This window comes from Silurus meridionalis, chromosome 18 (assembly GCF_014805685.1).
Source record: "Silurus meridionalis isolate SWU-2019-XX chromosome 18, ASM1480568v1, whole genome shotgun sequence".
NCBI classification, from domain to species: domain Eukaryota; kingdom Metazoa; phylum Chordata; class Actinopteri; order Siluriformes; family Siluridae; genus Silurus; species Silurus meridionalis.
In genome coordinates, this window is record NC_060901.1 from 9,165,535 (window position 1) to 9,182,721 (window position 17,187).

General features: G+C 37.3%; 1 protein-coding gene across 1 annotated transcript; it reads right to left on the reverse strand.

Moving 5' to 3' along the window:
* Positions 1–134: 134 nt before the first annotated feature.
* rint1 (RAD50 interactor 1) lies at positions 135–7,453 on the reverse strand. Its single transcript, XM_046873395.1, has 13 exons — positions 7,178–7,453; positions 6,147–6,388; positions 5,817–5,990; positions 4,666–4,806; positions 4,043–4,199; positions 3,185–3,295; positions 2,877–3,102; positions 2,645–2,782; positions 1,823–2,022; positions 1,492–1,709; positions 1,116–1,296; positions 849–967; positions 135–658 (listed from the first exon to the last, which is right to left on the reverse strand). Exons 1-13 carry the CDS (start codon positions 7,406–7,408, stop codon positions 439–441), a joined length of 2,358 nt encoding a protein of 785 aa, XP_046729351.1. The 5' UTR covers positions 7,409–7,453; the 3' UTR covers positions 135–438.
* Positions 7,454–17,187: the final 9,734 nt, after the last annotated feature.

A 17,187-nucleotide genomic window follows, 5' to 3' on the forward strand; every position in this document is an offset into this window, starting at 1 on the left:
TCTTTTTTCAATATGGGGAAGCATGAATATTTTTGCATGAGGTAGTCACCCAGTGGGAGTATTCCTTTAAGTACATTTTACATAATGTACGTAGACATTTTATGTAATGTCTTAAATGACAAATAAATAGGAAATTATTCACAACCACTGTGAATTTATTAGTTTTAAATGACACACTCATCACATAGTTATACTGATAACATTATTTGGATCGCTTAAAACAGCAATCTCAACATTTCCAGACTTTCAATGATTAGACTGGGTGGAAAGATTAATTTAGGTGGAGAATTGGTCAAACACCGCCAACCCATTAATATCAGAACTGTTTCATTTCTTACTGTAGTTTTTGTAAACTTTGAATCATCAGAAGGCTTGTAAGAACGTTTGCCCAGCTGTGTGTCTTTGTGATGAGTCAATGATGCTGTCAGGCTTCATTCCTCAGTGGTTAAGCCAGGCAGAGCGCAGATTCAGAAGGATCTGTGCATCACTTGGTGCCAGCTTATACACCCCTAGCTCATTCAGAGCTGACTCAGGTGTGGGCTGCTGGGGTCTCAGAGAGACCTCTCCTTCTTCTGATTGCTCGTTTTGCTTCAGAACATCACACAGCAACAGAGCCGGTCCGACCTTCAGATTCAAGATGATGCAGGCCTCCTTCACACTGGCAAAGAGACAGAGAGCAAGATATTTGCTAATTGCCTTCAGTGAAACCACTGGCTTTGTGTACTTTAAAATAAAATAGATTAAATAAAATTTGCTTCTTAGCTTTAATAAAAAAAACATTATAAAGATACAGAGATCATGAGAATATGAGTCTGTATTTTTCCCTGTATATGTTCTATCACACTTACTGTTTGAAAAAGTTCTCTGGTCTCTTGCAGTAGTGTCCAAACAATGGAAACAAGTTTCTGGTCATGTCAAACTGGAGCTGTGTAGCACCACCTTCATTGAAGTGGTTGTACAGGATAACCTGTGAACACGGAGAGACAAGAAGTACTTCAACAAAAGGCAATGACAGTTACTGCACTATATTGCTACATAATGGCATCCAGGGTTCAACAAATAGTTCTGTAAGTATATTTTATATAAATGCTGAGATCCTGCAGAGTAAAACTGACATCCTGATAGAGGAAGAGATCAAGCCGCTCAGCCAGGCCCTGCCAAAACATCTGGAATAGAGGCAGGCACAGCAGTTGCTGCAGCTGGAGCAGGTGATCCCTCAGGCACAGCAGCATAGCACATGCAGAACTAGACAGGGACATGGTAGCCTGGTCACACTGTGATGGCAAAGAGATCCACCTGCAACACACACATCAAATTTTCAGACATCTGCTAGACATTTATATATAGACTGTGTGAAACAATTACAATAAGAAATTATTGAATCATTAACACTTTACACTCAAATGTGATAACATACATGTGATATATATATAACATAACTGTTGATATTCAGCCAAAGCCCTCATGCTCTAGCAATATGTGGAACAGTACCTGTCCCTGCAATAAGGCTGGGATTTCTCCTTCACGTCTCTCATAACTGCATCCAGCAGGCGGCCCAACATATCTCCCTTCAGTCTTTCAAGTAATGCAAGCAGTTCTTCAAAAAGGGAGCCCTCCAGAGAGGCCAGGCGCCCACTCTCTGTGGCCCCAAAAGGCCCTAACACCTCATCTCCCTCTGACACGGCTACCTGCTGAAGTTGCAGAAAGAACTGGGAAAACAAGAGAAACAGACAATTTACTTTCCTATTTAATATTCCCATACATATATTTATTCCCCTTTTTTTTTTTTTTTTTTTTTAAAATGGGTATGAGGAACACTAACCACATTGTCACCCCAGTCAGTCAGAACTGTAGACATGTAGTTGGCAGCATTTAAGATGGCACAATAGCGGGCACCCAGTGGCTGTCTGGACTCTTCCTTCATCACTTGCGTGAGACGGATACGGAAATCGTCCAGCAGCTCTCTTTGTAGAGCCAGGAAGCTCAGTTGAGCTCGAGAGCATGGCAGGGAACGATATCGATCTGAAAAGGACATAATATAAAAATCATGGGAAAATGGGGTCATTAAAGCTTAATTATAAGAGGACTGATCCTGAGACAGAGACACGTGCTATTTGGAATTAGCATTTTCTATTTACATTTAATAGCCTTAACGCATTTTTGGGTTTTACATTTTTTGGGAATAATTTTTTTTGCCATGTTTCAATGTGTGACGGTGGTACAGCTCCAGGATCCCTGGGTTATGCACTAAGGTGGAATTAAGGGGAAAACAAGAAATAATTCATAAAAAGAAATGCAAGACTGAATAAGAGGCAATAAAGTAAAAACGTGATTTTAGGATAAATGTTTGGGTGCTTTTATTTTGATGTTCATAATTAAAGGTTATTTTGAGCAGTGTGATTTCCTGCATCACCAAAGTATTTTGTGTTTTGTCATAATCTGAAGCTCCCACATTTTGACCCCTCACCACATCACATATACCCCACTCTCAAGTGCACTTTAGAAAGGGGTATTCTTTTCTGCATGGTGGCATCAAACTGTTATTACACTAACTAAATTATACCTCAATGCTAATAAATCATAAAATCATAATAAATTATTTGATGTTTAACAACAAAAAAGTAAAAAAAAAAATGGCTTGTACCTGTGATGACAAGCAGTAATGTCATAAAGGTCTCTGCACAGTCTGGTGCTTTCAGCTCATCCATATCAGTGATGTCTTTGTATTGAGAGCTCCAGGCCCCCTCAGCAGAAAGCATGGCATCCACCTTCTCTAGTGCCACTAAATATCAACCACATACACAGGGTTACTTTATTTTAACTACAATTACTTCTGTACACTTCTTCAATTAAGCTTGGCTTTTAGAAGGACTCACTCTTTCTCTCTACACTGAGCCACTTCTGAAAGATGTTTTCCTCCAGAAGTATGTGCAGGGCTCCAGGGTAGTTACTAGGGAAGGCGTGTGTCAAACGCAGCTCCTTCTCAAACTGCAGCACCTCATCCACCAGGTGGCAGAAGAGAGCATCATCATAGAGCAGCCGCGGGGCATCGTGGGCCAGTTTCTCATGTGCCAGAGAAAGAAGCCCTCTGCACAGCTCCACCTAATAAATACAGGTGTAATAAATACACATATAATACATAAATACACCCTCGAAGAGTACCAAGGCATTTGGTCTTTTTTACCTTTGCATTGACTTTTGCACCAGCACGATCAAAAATGGGCTGAATCTTTTCCTCCATGAAGTTGGAATTGTGGCCCATCCACATGAGGACTTGAGTCAGATACCATTCTGGCTGTAAGAGGATAGAAGACTACAGTTAGTAATTTCTCACATTATTTCCATTTCTTTGTTCAATTTACAACCATCCTCTGTGCTAATAAAGAGAGGGATCATCCAGCTTATCAATAGCAATCAGTTAAAAAGCTTGCCTGTCCTAAACATGGCCCCATCAAATTCAAAATCATCTTATATAATTACCAAACCAATATTTGATTGATGTTTTCTGATTGATGCTTTCTATTCTCTTCTGTGAATAAAAAAATAGGTATATTAGATTTGAAAATATTATATTATATATATAGTTTTTATATATTTAGCTTTTTTGGATATTGGGTTTGCAAATCAAAATACACAGTTTAATAATAGATTGGATTATTGTATTAGGCCTTCATATTTAACTCTGATGAAAGCCATGATATAGAACTTTGTTCCTTTCCTGACTAATCCTCTCTTTACCTGGTCACTGATTTTCATCATCTGCCTTCACTAGAAAGAGCTTGTGTTTGTGCCATATTCTTTCACGGTATTTTTATATATTTAAGGCATCACTATTAAATGTTCAAAATTCCGTTTTTTTTTTTTAAATAAGCAAATCTTGATGGATACTTTTTCAAAACATTATCTCAGACTAACTCATTGAACTTCAATGCCCTGAAACTTTTTTTTTTTTATAATACTGCAAATACATTCAAGATAATAACACATGTTCAGTCATTCTATTTATTCATATCAGAGACTCAAAAGGAATATGTTTTCTGACCTTGTTAAGTGAGTTGGTCTGCCTGTTCCCAGTAAAGTGATATCTGAACCTCTTACTGAGAGGCTGCAGCATGATCTGAACAGGAAGTGAGAGTGGAAGTGTCTGAGAAAGGCTGGGGAGGATGGGCACCTCCTTCTTCTCTGATATAAGATCATCACTGTGATGGGTTAAAGACAATAAGGGTGACACCACTTTCTAAATATCTGTAACATTTCAATTCTGGTCCTACATTAATGTCACATTTTGTATTTCTTTAGATTTTCATAAAAATTTACATTTGACATATTTCACATTTTTCTACAATAATATCTACATTTAGAGTGTTACATCATCTATAGATGTTTGGCACACTTTAATGTGTTTAATCCAAACATTAATTCATTATTCAGGAACAGCAAGCCTATGAATAATGTCAACTTGAATTCAATGTGTTCTGTCAGTAAAATAAGATGCTGCCCCCAATAAACTGCCAAAATATTATTATACAAAATCAAATAATTAGACAAATATTTCTCAATACATTTTATAAGTGGATTTGAGCTAATAACTGAAAAAGCCTTGAAATGCTGGCTACAGACTAACGGCGTATGTGCACACATGTGCGTGTGTAGCAAAAAGGATACGATGTCTGTAGGGAGATAAGCTGAGAAACAAGAAGATCCAATTGGCTGTTGAGCTCCTGTGCATTGGCCAGTGGAGAGAGAGACTGCGTCGGGGGAGACACAATTGGCCAGTGAAGCTGCGTCAGCACCTCCTCAAAATCACTGAAATTAGGGATACAAATAATAGTTAGGACAGTGATCACAAAATTAAAAAAACAAGAACTGGCCCACCAACAAATCTTAGCATTGCAGTTAACAGGTCTACTAAAGAGTCACAGTGACTCATGTACTGACTGCACCCTCATGGAACATCTAAGCCCTTTGTCTGACCAGTTCATGTTGTCTACAACACAAAAAAAGCTTACATTTATACAAGCAATAGAAACAGACAAAATCCAAAAGGAGGCTTGTGTTCATACCATAAAGATTATTGTATGGTCTTGTACATTTTTATATAATCAAGTAAATCTCAACACTTTTGAAGGCACAAACGTTGATTAGAGGTGTGCACAGATGAAATATTTATTAGCCAGCCCAACAGGCTAGTGAATAAACTGCCAACAACTAAAACAAGCAGTTAAAATAATTACACATGACAAAGTGCATGAATCAAATTTACTGTATGTGCATATCAAGTCAAGTCAAAAAGCATTTATTGTCATTTCAACCATATATAGCAGCTGATGCAATACACAGTGAAATGAAACAACGTTCCCCCAAAACCCTGGTTCTACACAGACAACCTACATAACAGAAAACACAGGGCTAAGGACTAGTAAGTGTCCTCGCCACATAAAGTGCAAACGTGCAAACAGTGCAAGACAGACAGTGTCAGACAACACAAGACACTGTAGGACAAGTACACAAAACATAAAATAGCGCCGGCAGTAAACCTGCTGTATATCACACAGTGCGGTGGGTCAAAGAGTACTGAGTACAGGAGTGAACATTGTAAGTAAACAAAATGGTTTGTGCAAAAAAGCAATAGCAGCAGTCATATAATGCTAGCAGCAATACCACAGCTCAACTCAAACTTTTGGTCAAAGTTTTCAGTGATAAAAGTTCCAATATTGTTAAAAAAAAACCCAAGCAGAAAGATACCTCTGAAAATAATTATGCTTTAAAAACAAACTTGAGGTTTTAAATAATATTTTTTAAAAACGTATTAATACCTTGAGAGTTTGCCTTTCAGGATCTTGTGCCAGAAGTTCAATGTTTCTCTGAGGAATGCTTGGAGGTGGGTGCAGCCTGACTCTTTAAGACCCATGTCCAGAGTGGCCATGTGGCCAACTGCATTGATTGCGTCCCAGACACTGTTCGTCATTAGGAACTGCTGAATGCTGTCACTGTTTAAAACATAAATAAAGATAACAAAAGATCACATAACTGTACAATTCTGACCTGCTGAAATGATGATACAGAGGAAAAGTATTTATGCATACATGGAATTTAAAAAACTTAGCATGTGTGAACCAATTTTAAGAAACATACAAGCTTCTTACCTGAGCTCTTCAATCCGAGACAACCACTGGAGGTACTTCATGTGTCTCTCCAATATGTCTAGCTCTCCAAGAGTTTGTCCAAGACTGTCAGCCCAGCTCTGAGCTCCCTGGAGATGCTGCTGGAGCATGTTGGACAAGATTCTCTCTCTCTGAAGTAACGTCTCCAGTTTGGACCGAGACTCCTCTGCAGCAGCGAGTGCAGCTGATACGCGCAAAGGCACTGAACTCGACACAGTCACCACCTACATGTACAAACGAATTACCAGCAATATTAAATATGCATCGTTTCTATTTTAGATTATTCTGATATCAGAGATTTTAGGGTCAATCAATAAGAGATGCTAACCAAGTGCCCTTACTAGTTTAATGACCTAAAAAACAGTTATAACATTCATGCCATATCTCACATCTGATCTGAAACTGATTTAGCATTTTAGACCACTATCCTAATACCTTTTTATCAGTACAAAAAGTTGCATCAAGTAGTCAGTGTTCACCAGACACAGTGTCTGGGTACACGTGTGAATGTGAGTGTGTGTGTGTGTGTGTGTGTGTGTGTGTGTGTGTGTGTGTGTGTGTGTGTGTGCATCCCAGCCATGGCTAAATCTCTTTTTCCTCCCAGTGTTCCCAGAATGTACAGTTACCCAAACCAGGATAAAGCCAGTTACTGCAAATGAATAAATCAATGACTCAATGTGTACATACTATGATTGTAATATGACCTACAGTTAAATCACAGTGATGAATAAAAAAAATAGTAAAATAATAAATGGACCTGCGGTTCATCTACCCAGTCTCAGCACTGCCAATATACAAGTTAGGGCAATATGTCACAGTTGACAAACAATAGTACAATAATGTCAAATACTGCTGCCACATTCTACTTAATGCACTGCATATTCCTATGGGGCAGTGTTTGAGAGATGACTTGAATAACTGCAAAGATTTCCTGTCTAGTTTTTAAATGAAAATGAATATTCTAAAACACATGTATAACTGTGTTACAGAAGGAGTGTGTCCAGCTGTCTTACCTGCTCCTCTAACACTTTATTCTCTGCTGTTAGTTTCTCCAGAAGCCCCTTAACGTTCTTCAGTGATTTCAGATCTCCACCAATTTCTCTCTCCACCACTTCACCCACATGGTCCATGCAGTTCCCGTGCTCCGATGCATGCTTGGTTCTAGAATTATTATCATTTATTAAGGAGGGCTTACAAACATCAACGTTGTTACTGTTACTGTGCTGGTTTGCGGGCGCCGCCATGTTTTCCGTCCTTAATGTTCCACGTCATCAACTGACAGTGAGTCCATGTGCGCCCTCTGCTGGTCACTAGTGCATTACCGCGCCCAATAAAACGCCATTTTCTCTCGTTTCTACAGCAAAAGCACACTTTGTAAATGTTTAAGGTCTTTTATGTAAAATGTATTATATTTAAGCTGGATGTCACACTGGCAGTAGTTAGTAACAATTAATATTCCTGCTAGAGAAATTAGCTACGAGCTGCTCAGTCTGGTGGATTTTACAGCTTGTAATATAGTTACTTAATCCTTAATCAATAAATGTTTGAGGTGACCTCACCCTTGTATTTTTAGAATACAGCTTTTATACAGCTTACTATCTATGTGAATGTATGTGCTAGAGCTTTGTTATTTATTTATTTGTGTGTTTGTCTGTTTGTTTGTTGCTAACTCACGGTTTGGGTTTCCTCTGTGTTCTCATCCCCAAAATCATACAAATAGACAGAGACCTAATAAACATGGCTCCTAAGTATGAATGTAAATGATGCCCTGAGATTGACTGGTGTTTTATTCATGGTGTATTTGCAACTCAGACCTGTTTTTTTTTGTTCCAGATTCATTGCAAAGCAGGTGCTGGAGATGAATGAATAAATTAATTTAGAAACCATTAACATTTACCAAAACTTACCAGCTGCCAAAGATGTTCCACCAGCTTGACCAGTTGGGTTTCTGTAGTGACAGCTGGACAAACTGCTCTGAATTGTCCATCAGGTATATTGTAAAAAAAAAAAAAAAAAAATCAAAACAGTGTGTTCAGGAATATCATACTATTAAAGATGAAGTACAGTACACACACACACACACACACACACACACACACACACACACACACACACACACACACATATATTGAATATATAGTATACACTATTCTGTACAATCAAGATGCCTTTCAAACAAAACCTTTATTAATAACTGCTTTCACTACAAAGCAAGAATAATTAAATTTTGGTTATAGACCTAAACTTGTAAATAATTTGTGTGATTTATTATTTCATTATTTAATTTATGTCCATTGCTCAGCTTTTTAATAAATTGTTTACTGGGATATGACACCTTAAGGATGCATTTAAATGGTTTAATTTGTACTAATTTATTTTGGTACAGTGAAGCAGATTGTATTAGGCAGATAAATCACTAACCTTTGCTGAACTGTGGCTTTGGTAAACTGAAGCTGATGATGCAGTAGATAATTTAAAACTACACATAATGGATGGGTAAAAAAAAATTCAATTTTAGATGTTAAACTTCACTGTGATCATACAGGGGCAGAGGTAGAATAGCATATGCATTGTGCAGTGTAGAAAGTACAATGATAAAACATCTAATAGTGCAGAACAGTGGCAGGGCTCATAATGATTTTACAGCACATCATTGCTTGAGGGTACAAACGTGAGGCTAAAAACTGCCGATAGTTTTGTACCGACTTCATTATGTAAAATGGAAGAACAGTAGATGTGCAAGGCACAAATATATGTTCATCTCTCTGATCCTTATTAATCTATTTTTTTTTCTTAAATTTCATTACAAACTGTGTTTTCTTCATTCTCCACATACCTGCTTTGTAGACTTCCTAACAGGTTTCAGGTTAGTTGATGTGTGTATTACAGGGCTCTGCTTGCTTTGGATGGCATGCAGAAGAACGTAAGTCTTGGAGGATGTTTGGCTTACAGTGTCCTTGCCAAAGTAAACCTAGCCTGCAGCAACAGCTGTAGAGACATCCATAAGCTGTCACACCATGATTCTCCCACCCTTTGGGTCCACATTACAGGCTCTTTCGTCTTGTGCAGAAATTCAGGGTGGGTTTTATCACTTTTGCTTTAGCAGTACCTACCAACTGATGGTTGGATTTTAATGGGCTGCATAATATATCATCAGCTTCCCTGCCTCTCTCACCTGTCTGATACATAAAACTGTCAGAAGAATAAATAATGAATCTCTTATACATGAACCACTTAATAACGCTGGCCTTGATTTCACATCATATTCCTCTACCAATGTGAGTTTTTGGGCAATGATTAAGATTAGTTTAGAGGACAAGTGACACTACTATGCTGAGTAATCGGAGCAAAAGCAGGACGGCATGTGCAGGGCCGTAGAGTAGGTCCATCAGATGAGTGGCTGTAAAAAACATTAGCACAAAATTCCACATCAACAGATAAATATCCTGCTGTGAACTGTCACACGAAATGTGCACAAGACCTTGCAGCGATGCTACTTTATATCTGTCAACATTGCGCCAAAGACACTCAAAATAAATACCTGCTTCTCAAAAGATCGTTCCATTTGATAAAACCTTAAAAAACTGTCTGTAACATCTGTCAGGCTGTAAAACCACAAGTGTTTTTTTCTTGCAGGCTCTCTGTATCTAGCAGTGTTTTGATATATATCCATGTTCCTGCTTTTCTATTTCCAGAAATTCATTTAAATTCTAATCTTCTGTTACTTGTTCAGCCAGCAGGTAAAAAAAAACACACAACAGTATATTGTTATCTAATAATTAATTAGATACACCAACAGATAATCATGTAATGACTACATAAACATAGAAGATGTGTAAACATGTGTAAGCAAGTGTGTAAACATGGTAAGTGTTTACTAGTTAATTTCAAATTTAGTTAAATGTAATTAAGAGCATTTAACTGGGTCCTAAAGTTCACACTTTAAAGGCACAATATGAACATATCTCTCCTACATAAGAGAAAGCAGTCTTTCTATTCCCCCCGATGTGGTATGTTACAGTCAAGCCACAGTGTGAGGAAAGTAGCTCTTAATGCTGTGGCGTGCTTGGCAGCACTGTTCCAAACACTGGGAATTTATTTCCCCCACATTCTTTGCCCAGCTGTTTGCATTTGATTGATAATAAGCATTAATTTGTGTGTGTGTGTGTGTGTGTGTGTGTGTGTGTGTGTGTGTGTGTGTGTGTGTGTTTTCCTAATGGCAGCTACGGCCATCTCACTGGTTGTTCACTTAGCATGCAGAAATATAGCCCTATTAATAAGGTATGTTTTTTATTTTGTTATGTATAGACATGGTGAGTATTGCATCATGGAAGGTAACAGTTTGTAAGGGCTTTAGTGTCTGGAGTGTCTCTAAATGCCAGTGAAAGCATTAAAGCCTGTGATCAAATGCCAGTGCTTAGGCACACAGTACAGACCTCTTGTAGTGTGGCCTTTTGATCCAGTGCTGTTTTGAGTTTCCAGTTCAGTTAATTAAACAGCCTAGTCCAACAAGCCTTCTCATAATGAAAAACAGACACGTTCACCCACAGCCACCGTCAATAAAACCAACAATAAACCCTACTCCCTCTGATCTTTAGCAGAAAGGTGCTTGCCGGACCTTTCTGCAGTAAAGTGTCAATTTAATTAAAGCTTTTAGCAGCTGGATGACAACATTTTTATTGTGCTGGGTCATGAAGGTTGAGGAGGCTCTGATGCCTATACCAGCATGACCCTTAGCTGTTCCAGCTAATATAAAACAAGTGAGGGTCCTTGTCCTGTTAGCCGTCTTTGTTCCTTCTTTGTAGAATTTCTAAACCTGAGACTTGTAAAGCAAAGAAAGTTTGAGCTACTCTTGTGTTTACAGAACTCAGTTGAGCCTGTAATGGTGGGTGGGGAAGTGCGTGTGTGCGTGTGAGCAAAAGAGAGAGAGAGAGAGAGAGAGAGAGAGAGAGAGAGAGAGAGAGAGAAAGGGTGGGTCTGTTTGCCCTTGCATGTGCCTGGCAGCTTGTTTTTCCCACTCTGCTTGTGCTGCAGGTGCAGCCTGCAGCTGCAGCTCTGCTACAACAGCAGTATGAATCATTTTCCCCCCTTTCATAGCAGCATTATAAAAGCATATGGATGACTTGAAAGTGAAGGGTGGAGGCAATGTTTTATCTGGGTCCTTACCATGGCCCACATAAACTGGGTCCTTAGAAAAAAAAATAACAGTATGTGATGTGCTGTAAAGGAGAAGAAGGCAGCTAAAATCATACTCTTATAATGACCTCTTAAGTTCACAACACTATTTTTCTAGTCCTGACTCATCTTCTGCTGTCATTGCTGTCATACTGTGTGTGCGTACCGAGGCACATGCAAGGCCCACACAGAACCAAAGTGATAAAAGGAAATATAGAGCGGAAGTAAAAAATAGACAACTAGACTTGGGCCACACAAGGAGAGCAAAAGAATGAGTAAGCGCTGCTTTTTTGTCAAAAGCTTCAAAGAACAGTGGGGTTTTTCTCTTCCAAAGCAATTTTGACTGGAGCTGCGAAACATAATTCAAATGTGAGACCAGTTTCAAATGAAGATTTTAATTTAGACATAACACGTGTGTCTGCCTGTGTGTACATGCAAGTTGTTATTTCTAATTACACACACACACACACACACACACACACACACACACACACACACATCACAAACATGCTGAACCTTACAGAACTGACTATTTATGTATACAAGGATTATGTATGTATGTATGTATGTATGTATGTATGTATGTATGTATACAAGGTCAATTATATTTTAACACCATATCCTCTATGTCTATTTGTATTATTACACATAAAGAGTAATAATTACTCCTTCTCCAGGACTACAAATTTAAGATCTGTCTTAGGTAACCTTTACCAGGAGTATAATACCACAGGACTGATGGTCTGTTTAAGACACAATGCGGCCACTTTAGGATGAAGAGTAAATACACAACTACAGAAAGATTGTACATGAACATATATGTTCCATAGAAAAATAAAAGTGACCAAGGACCAAGAAATACTGCAGAAGCTAGGAAATTCAATAAACATTTACACAGACAAGGATTAATGCTGCATTTGACTAAAGTATGCAAGTCTTAATTTCTGATGACTAACTAGGAAAAAAAGTTCAGCAAGTGATGTCAAGTGTACACAGTAACACCGTTAACTGTCTGGGTAGTTGCATACAAAAGACAAGAAGGTGTTCATGATTTTTTATCACTTTGTAGCTTGAAAAAATATAGAGGTTATAAATTGATGAGCTTTGTCTTCCCACTACTGCATATATTTTAATGCAGTATAAATGTATAAATCTGAGTATAAGACACAAAATAGAGGGGCATAGAAGTGGTGATGTGAGCAGAATATGAAGTGTTCTTTCATTAAATGTGTTCATTAGTTTAGAAATATTCATTTGAAAAATGTGTGCCAATAGATCTAGAACTGACAGTAGAGCTATGTCTTGAATCACAATATCTGAAAATACTCCATTTAACTTATTTAAGCCTGGAATTATAATACGATGCAATGCTAAGCCATTGCCTGACTATAAAGCATTTTCAATTGTGTAATCTTTGTGTACTGTGTGAGGTATAAGCTAGCTAACTGAAATCAGACACTTGAGTCTTTGCAGGCACTATGCTTAAGAAAACAGTGGGTTTTATCAGGGATATCAGTCACTCATTACTCCTATTTCTCTGTCAGGGCGCAGGCCATATCCCTTAGCGGCCATGTTTGCTTTCCTTTGTTACAAGTTCCACATGTGCTTCATCCATCTGTGTTACTATAGAAGTGAGGAAAGATTGGTTTTCCACAGTGTCTAAAGTCTTCTGTGACTGCTAGCACTGATGTTAACCTCATTTTAGTTTTAGCACCAGACATTAGTACCAGCAAAATAAAGTTATACACTTACATCTGGTGAACATGTGAATTGAATATATTTGTGTATAATTGATTAGTGTTTAATCACCAGAATTTCCTGACACAGCCAGCCTGAAAAATCCATACATCAAACAAAATAAACTATTTACCACATGACTACCAGCACTTTTCTAATATGTTTTAAGCTAATGTGTTTCAGTAAAAAAAGTTGGGGATGCTCCAATACTGATTCTGATATCACACGAAATAAGCATAGTGTAGGATGACGAATATGTTTTCACAATTAACGATGACAGTGCAAGCAAACTGTGGTCAGAGAAAATATCGGGACGTTGTACTACATCTTCCTTCAACACAAGTAAAACATCTTATGACATTGACACTGGATAATGGGGAAGATGAAGAAGGGGTGCAAGGTGCCAAGAATTGTGTGCACAAACATAGTGCAGTGAAGTGAGTGTGCAAAGAAAGTGTCATGTGTGACAGAGAGAAGAAGCAATTCCTTTTTAAACAAATATTTTCTGTAGCTTACTCTGATTTACACTTTGTCCAAGGTGCAATTCTTGGTACTTTGTTTAAAATGTTAATAACCACACTCACTAATTCTACTCTCCACATTCTCTATACAATATACTGCTTTTTTGTTTACAAAATCGGTATTGGGAAAAATATTGGTAAACATCAAAAAAGCTGTTCTTAGTCTAAGAAAAGGTATCTATGCAGTCATTTAAATTTAACATTGTAAATAATGGTTAATTTCACTGTTGGTGATTTATATCTCTAGGCATAATTGTTTTGCTGGGAGTAGGAAGTTAGCTTCAGCTCTCAGTGCAGTATTAAACCTGCTGCTAATAGCCAGAAGCACATACCAAAGTCGTCCTGTTTATTTTGAGTGATCTGTTGTGTCTGCTGTTCAACCATTCATAGTTTAGTGTGTGATAACAGTGCAATTACTCAAATTCATGTGTTTATTGAGACGGCTGTAGCTCTGGTAACACTGGTAGCAAGACCTCATACCTATCATTCCTCTAAATATTGTTCACCTCCTCCAAAGTTAAACACAGCACACCTGCTGGGTGAATGTTGTTTGAGCCTAATGTAATTTCTGGTAAGTCCATAAAAAAAATGGCATGATGCTCATTTCTTGTAATGTTGTCCAGGCAAATAATAAATTGGCCAGTTATGGAAGAAGTTTGGATGAGCCAAAAGGAAAAGTTGCAGAGATCCCACTGCAAACAGTTGTTATCAGTCATCCCCCCCCCCCCTTTTTTTTACAGCAAAATGTCCTCCAATCGCATTAATGCCTTGAAGCGAATTTTGCAAGTGATAGCTTAATAAAACATTTCTTCCTATTGCCATTCAAGGCACCACTGTGACTGTCACAGAGGTTGTTATTGTAACTTAAGCTGCTTTTGCTGTGGAAAAAGCAAGTTACTAATGAAGAGTTCAGTGAAAACATCTGTTTACCATATACTGAACGATACCTGGAAATAATTTGCTGATAATTTGCAGAGTTAAAAACAAACAACAATGCAAGATCTCTGTCAAGTTCTTTATTTGTTCACTCTAATAACTATACACATGATTGATTTCCTTGGCTGAAAACAACCTTTCTTAATTTGTGTAAAATCCCTTGCTTTGCCAGTAAAATCATCTGGCAAGGTCAGTAGGTTGCACACTATTTCCTCCTATGACGAATCCATCAGTACTTCGAAAAAAGCAACAACAACAACAACAACAAAAAAAGCATGATCATCTTTGCCAGAAAAAAAGACAAGGTCACACCCTTGTAGTTTTAACCTGCTACATTCTGTAGAGAAGGGACTATTGTAAAGCATGAATTACGATGTTAATAAAACAATGATTCTTTACAGAGCTGCATCTTGTGAAATGTTATGTTTAAAGTACGTTTGGTGATGTCATGCACCAAAGTCTCTGTAGGTTAAAAATCCATCAACCCCTATATAAAAAAGATGAGGTGAAAGAAAATATCACATATTCAATATGTTTTACCTTATGAGCACTAACAGGTTTGAGGAACGGAGAGGAGGAATGGGATAAAGTGTGGGCAGATCAAACCACAGGCACGTGGCAAAAACATTGAAGTGCAGGTGGGGAAAGGCTTAAACCCAAGACACTGAACCCCTTCTGATACGAGGAAATTATAACTTTTAATCTATAAGTATTTATTCCAGAAGCCTGGAAACATGTCTAAATACATATTAATTAATTTATTTATTAATAATTAAAATTTGTATTAATCATTATTGATCATGATGGCAATAACTGGTTCCTCTACCTACAGATTAAAGACAATGATATTATTCTTAGACCTTTGAGTATACTGTGCATATTTCTAATATATGGTAGTAGGAAGGGTGAAACTATTGTTTGTTGGGCTTTATTATATAAAGGAATGAAATCATAGTCATTAAGCATAACAGGGGTCAAGGTACATGCAGACAGGTTTATCATGTGCATATTTTAATATGTAGGTTACATAAACAGTCATAACTATTGAAATGTAAACTTTAACACAAGACACTATAGCTTGGTATGATATGAAGCATTCAACAAGGCTTCAGTGAGACCAAGTACCTGCAGAGAAAACAATTAAGCACTAAACACAGAACATGTGATCACAATAAAGCAACAGTCCACAAGGAAGGGGTTTGAGCCAGGGCCAAAATAGAAACCAACACTCCGGGAAATGTAAATAAAATCACGTGACATGAGAGCAGTATCTGTCATGCTGGAAACCACACTGAACTGTAAGAGGGGATTTTGTGACTTTTTTTGGCATTTTATTTATTTTAGACTGCCTGGCTGTGTTATTTGACAGAATAATTTCAGTGTTGCTTTACTGTGTGTTGGATTGTGGGATCTATTATAACAAAATAATATATCTCTGGCACATACTCTGAAATGTTAGCTGCAAACTGTATAAAAATTGTTGTATTTGTCTGGTATAAGCCTTGCTTCATAGACCATAATGGTTAATTATCACTTTCTGTTTTTTTGCAGATTCTTCAAAGAACCAAGACATTATTAATAGCCAAAGTGTTTGCAAATCTAATTTTGTTGCTTATATTGTGACATTTCAAGTATTATACACCACTGCCATATTTCATTCAAAATGTAATATGTCTGTATCATTATAAAAGAGTTCTGTTCTATTTTGTGTCAGACTTTGTGTCAGATTGTTCTCTCAAGTGTATTTTTGTACAGTCTGTGCTTGCAGCTTTTGTATTTTGAGATGCTGCAGTGTGATATTTCTTAGTTTGAGTCACTACTGAAAAGTCTAATGATCTTGGATTTGTCAGTATTTGTAAGCCATTGTCTCCTAGCAATGTCTGGATGAATATATTTTTCTAAACTAAGGGCATTTCTGATTTAATCTTTTGCTTTAGGCACTGTATAATATACAGTGGGCACAATTATATGACCTGATAATCAACACTGTATTTTTAAATGAAGCCACAAATTCTTATATTACCCTGAAATTATAAACTTCATTTTACAGTTATTTATTTGAGTATAAAAAAAAATCCTATATAGTCAGTTTTAATTGCTACAGTCATCTCATGTGTATTATGCAGTAGAGATCTTGGTTCACCTGATGAACTCTAACACTAAAGCTACATAATTTGAAAGAGCTGTTGAATAATTTATGACTCCAGTTGTTTAAGTGCATGTAGAGGACACGGCAAGCTTTTTCAGAGCAACAATAGACATATTCTGTTGGGAAAGTACATAGTTAAATTAATTATTATCATGAGGAAGATTATAATGATAATGATTATTATTGTTGTTGCTGCATGTGAATGTACTTTTCTATGGTCTTGCATATACATGTATATGCTCTTGTAATGTACAATTGAAAAAGTCCACTGGACAGAAATTTGTCCTTTCTAATTTCCACCAATGCATATATTTATGACCCCTCACACAAGTGTCTTGGGGAAAAAAAACATACAAATTATAAAGATGCATGTGTTTAGTTTTGGAAAATTATTTTGAAAATGTCAGTAATGTGTTGTTCATTAAAGAAATAAAAAAACACTAGACAAAACAGTGCAGTTGTAAACCAAAATGGCCTATGAGAGACAATTCTGTGCCAGGGCTTG

Bases quoted from the DNA above. Each gene is read 5' to 3' on its own strand.
- rint1 (XM_046873395.1), bottom strand. From the start codon at position 7,408: ATGGCGGCGCCCGCAAACCAGCACAGTAACAGTAACAACGTTGATGTT. The intron at 6,389-7,177 runs GTAAGACAGCTG...TTGTACATGTAG, and splicing joins ATAAAGTGTTAGAGGAGCAG to GTGGTGACTGTGTCGAGTTC. The intron at 3,103-3,184 runs GTAAAAAAGACC...TGTATTTATTAG, and splicing joins GTGCAAAAGTCAATGCAAAG to GTGGAGCTGTGCAGAGGGCT.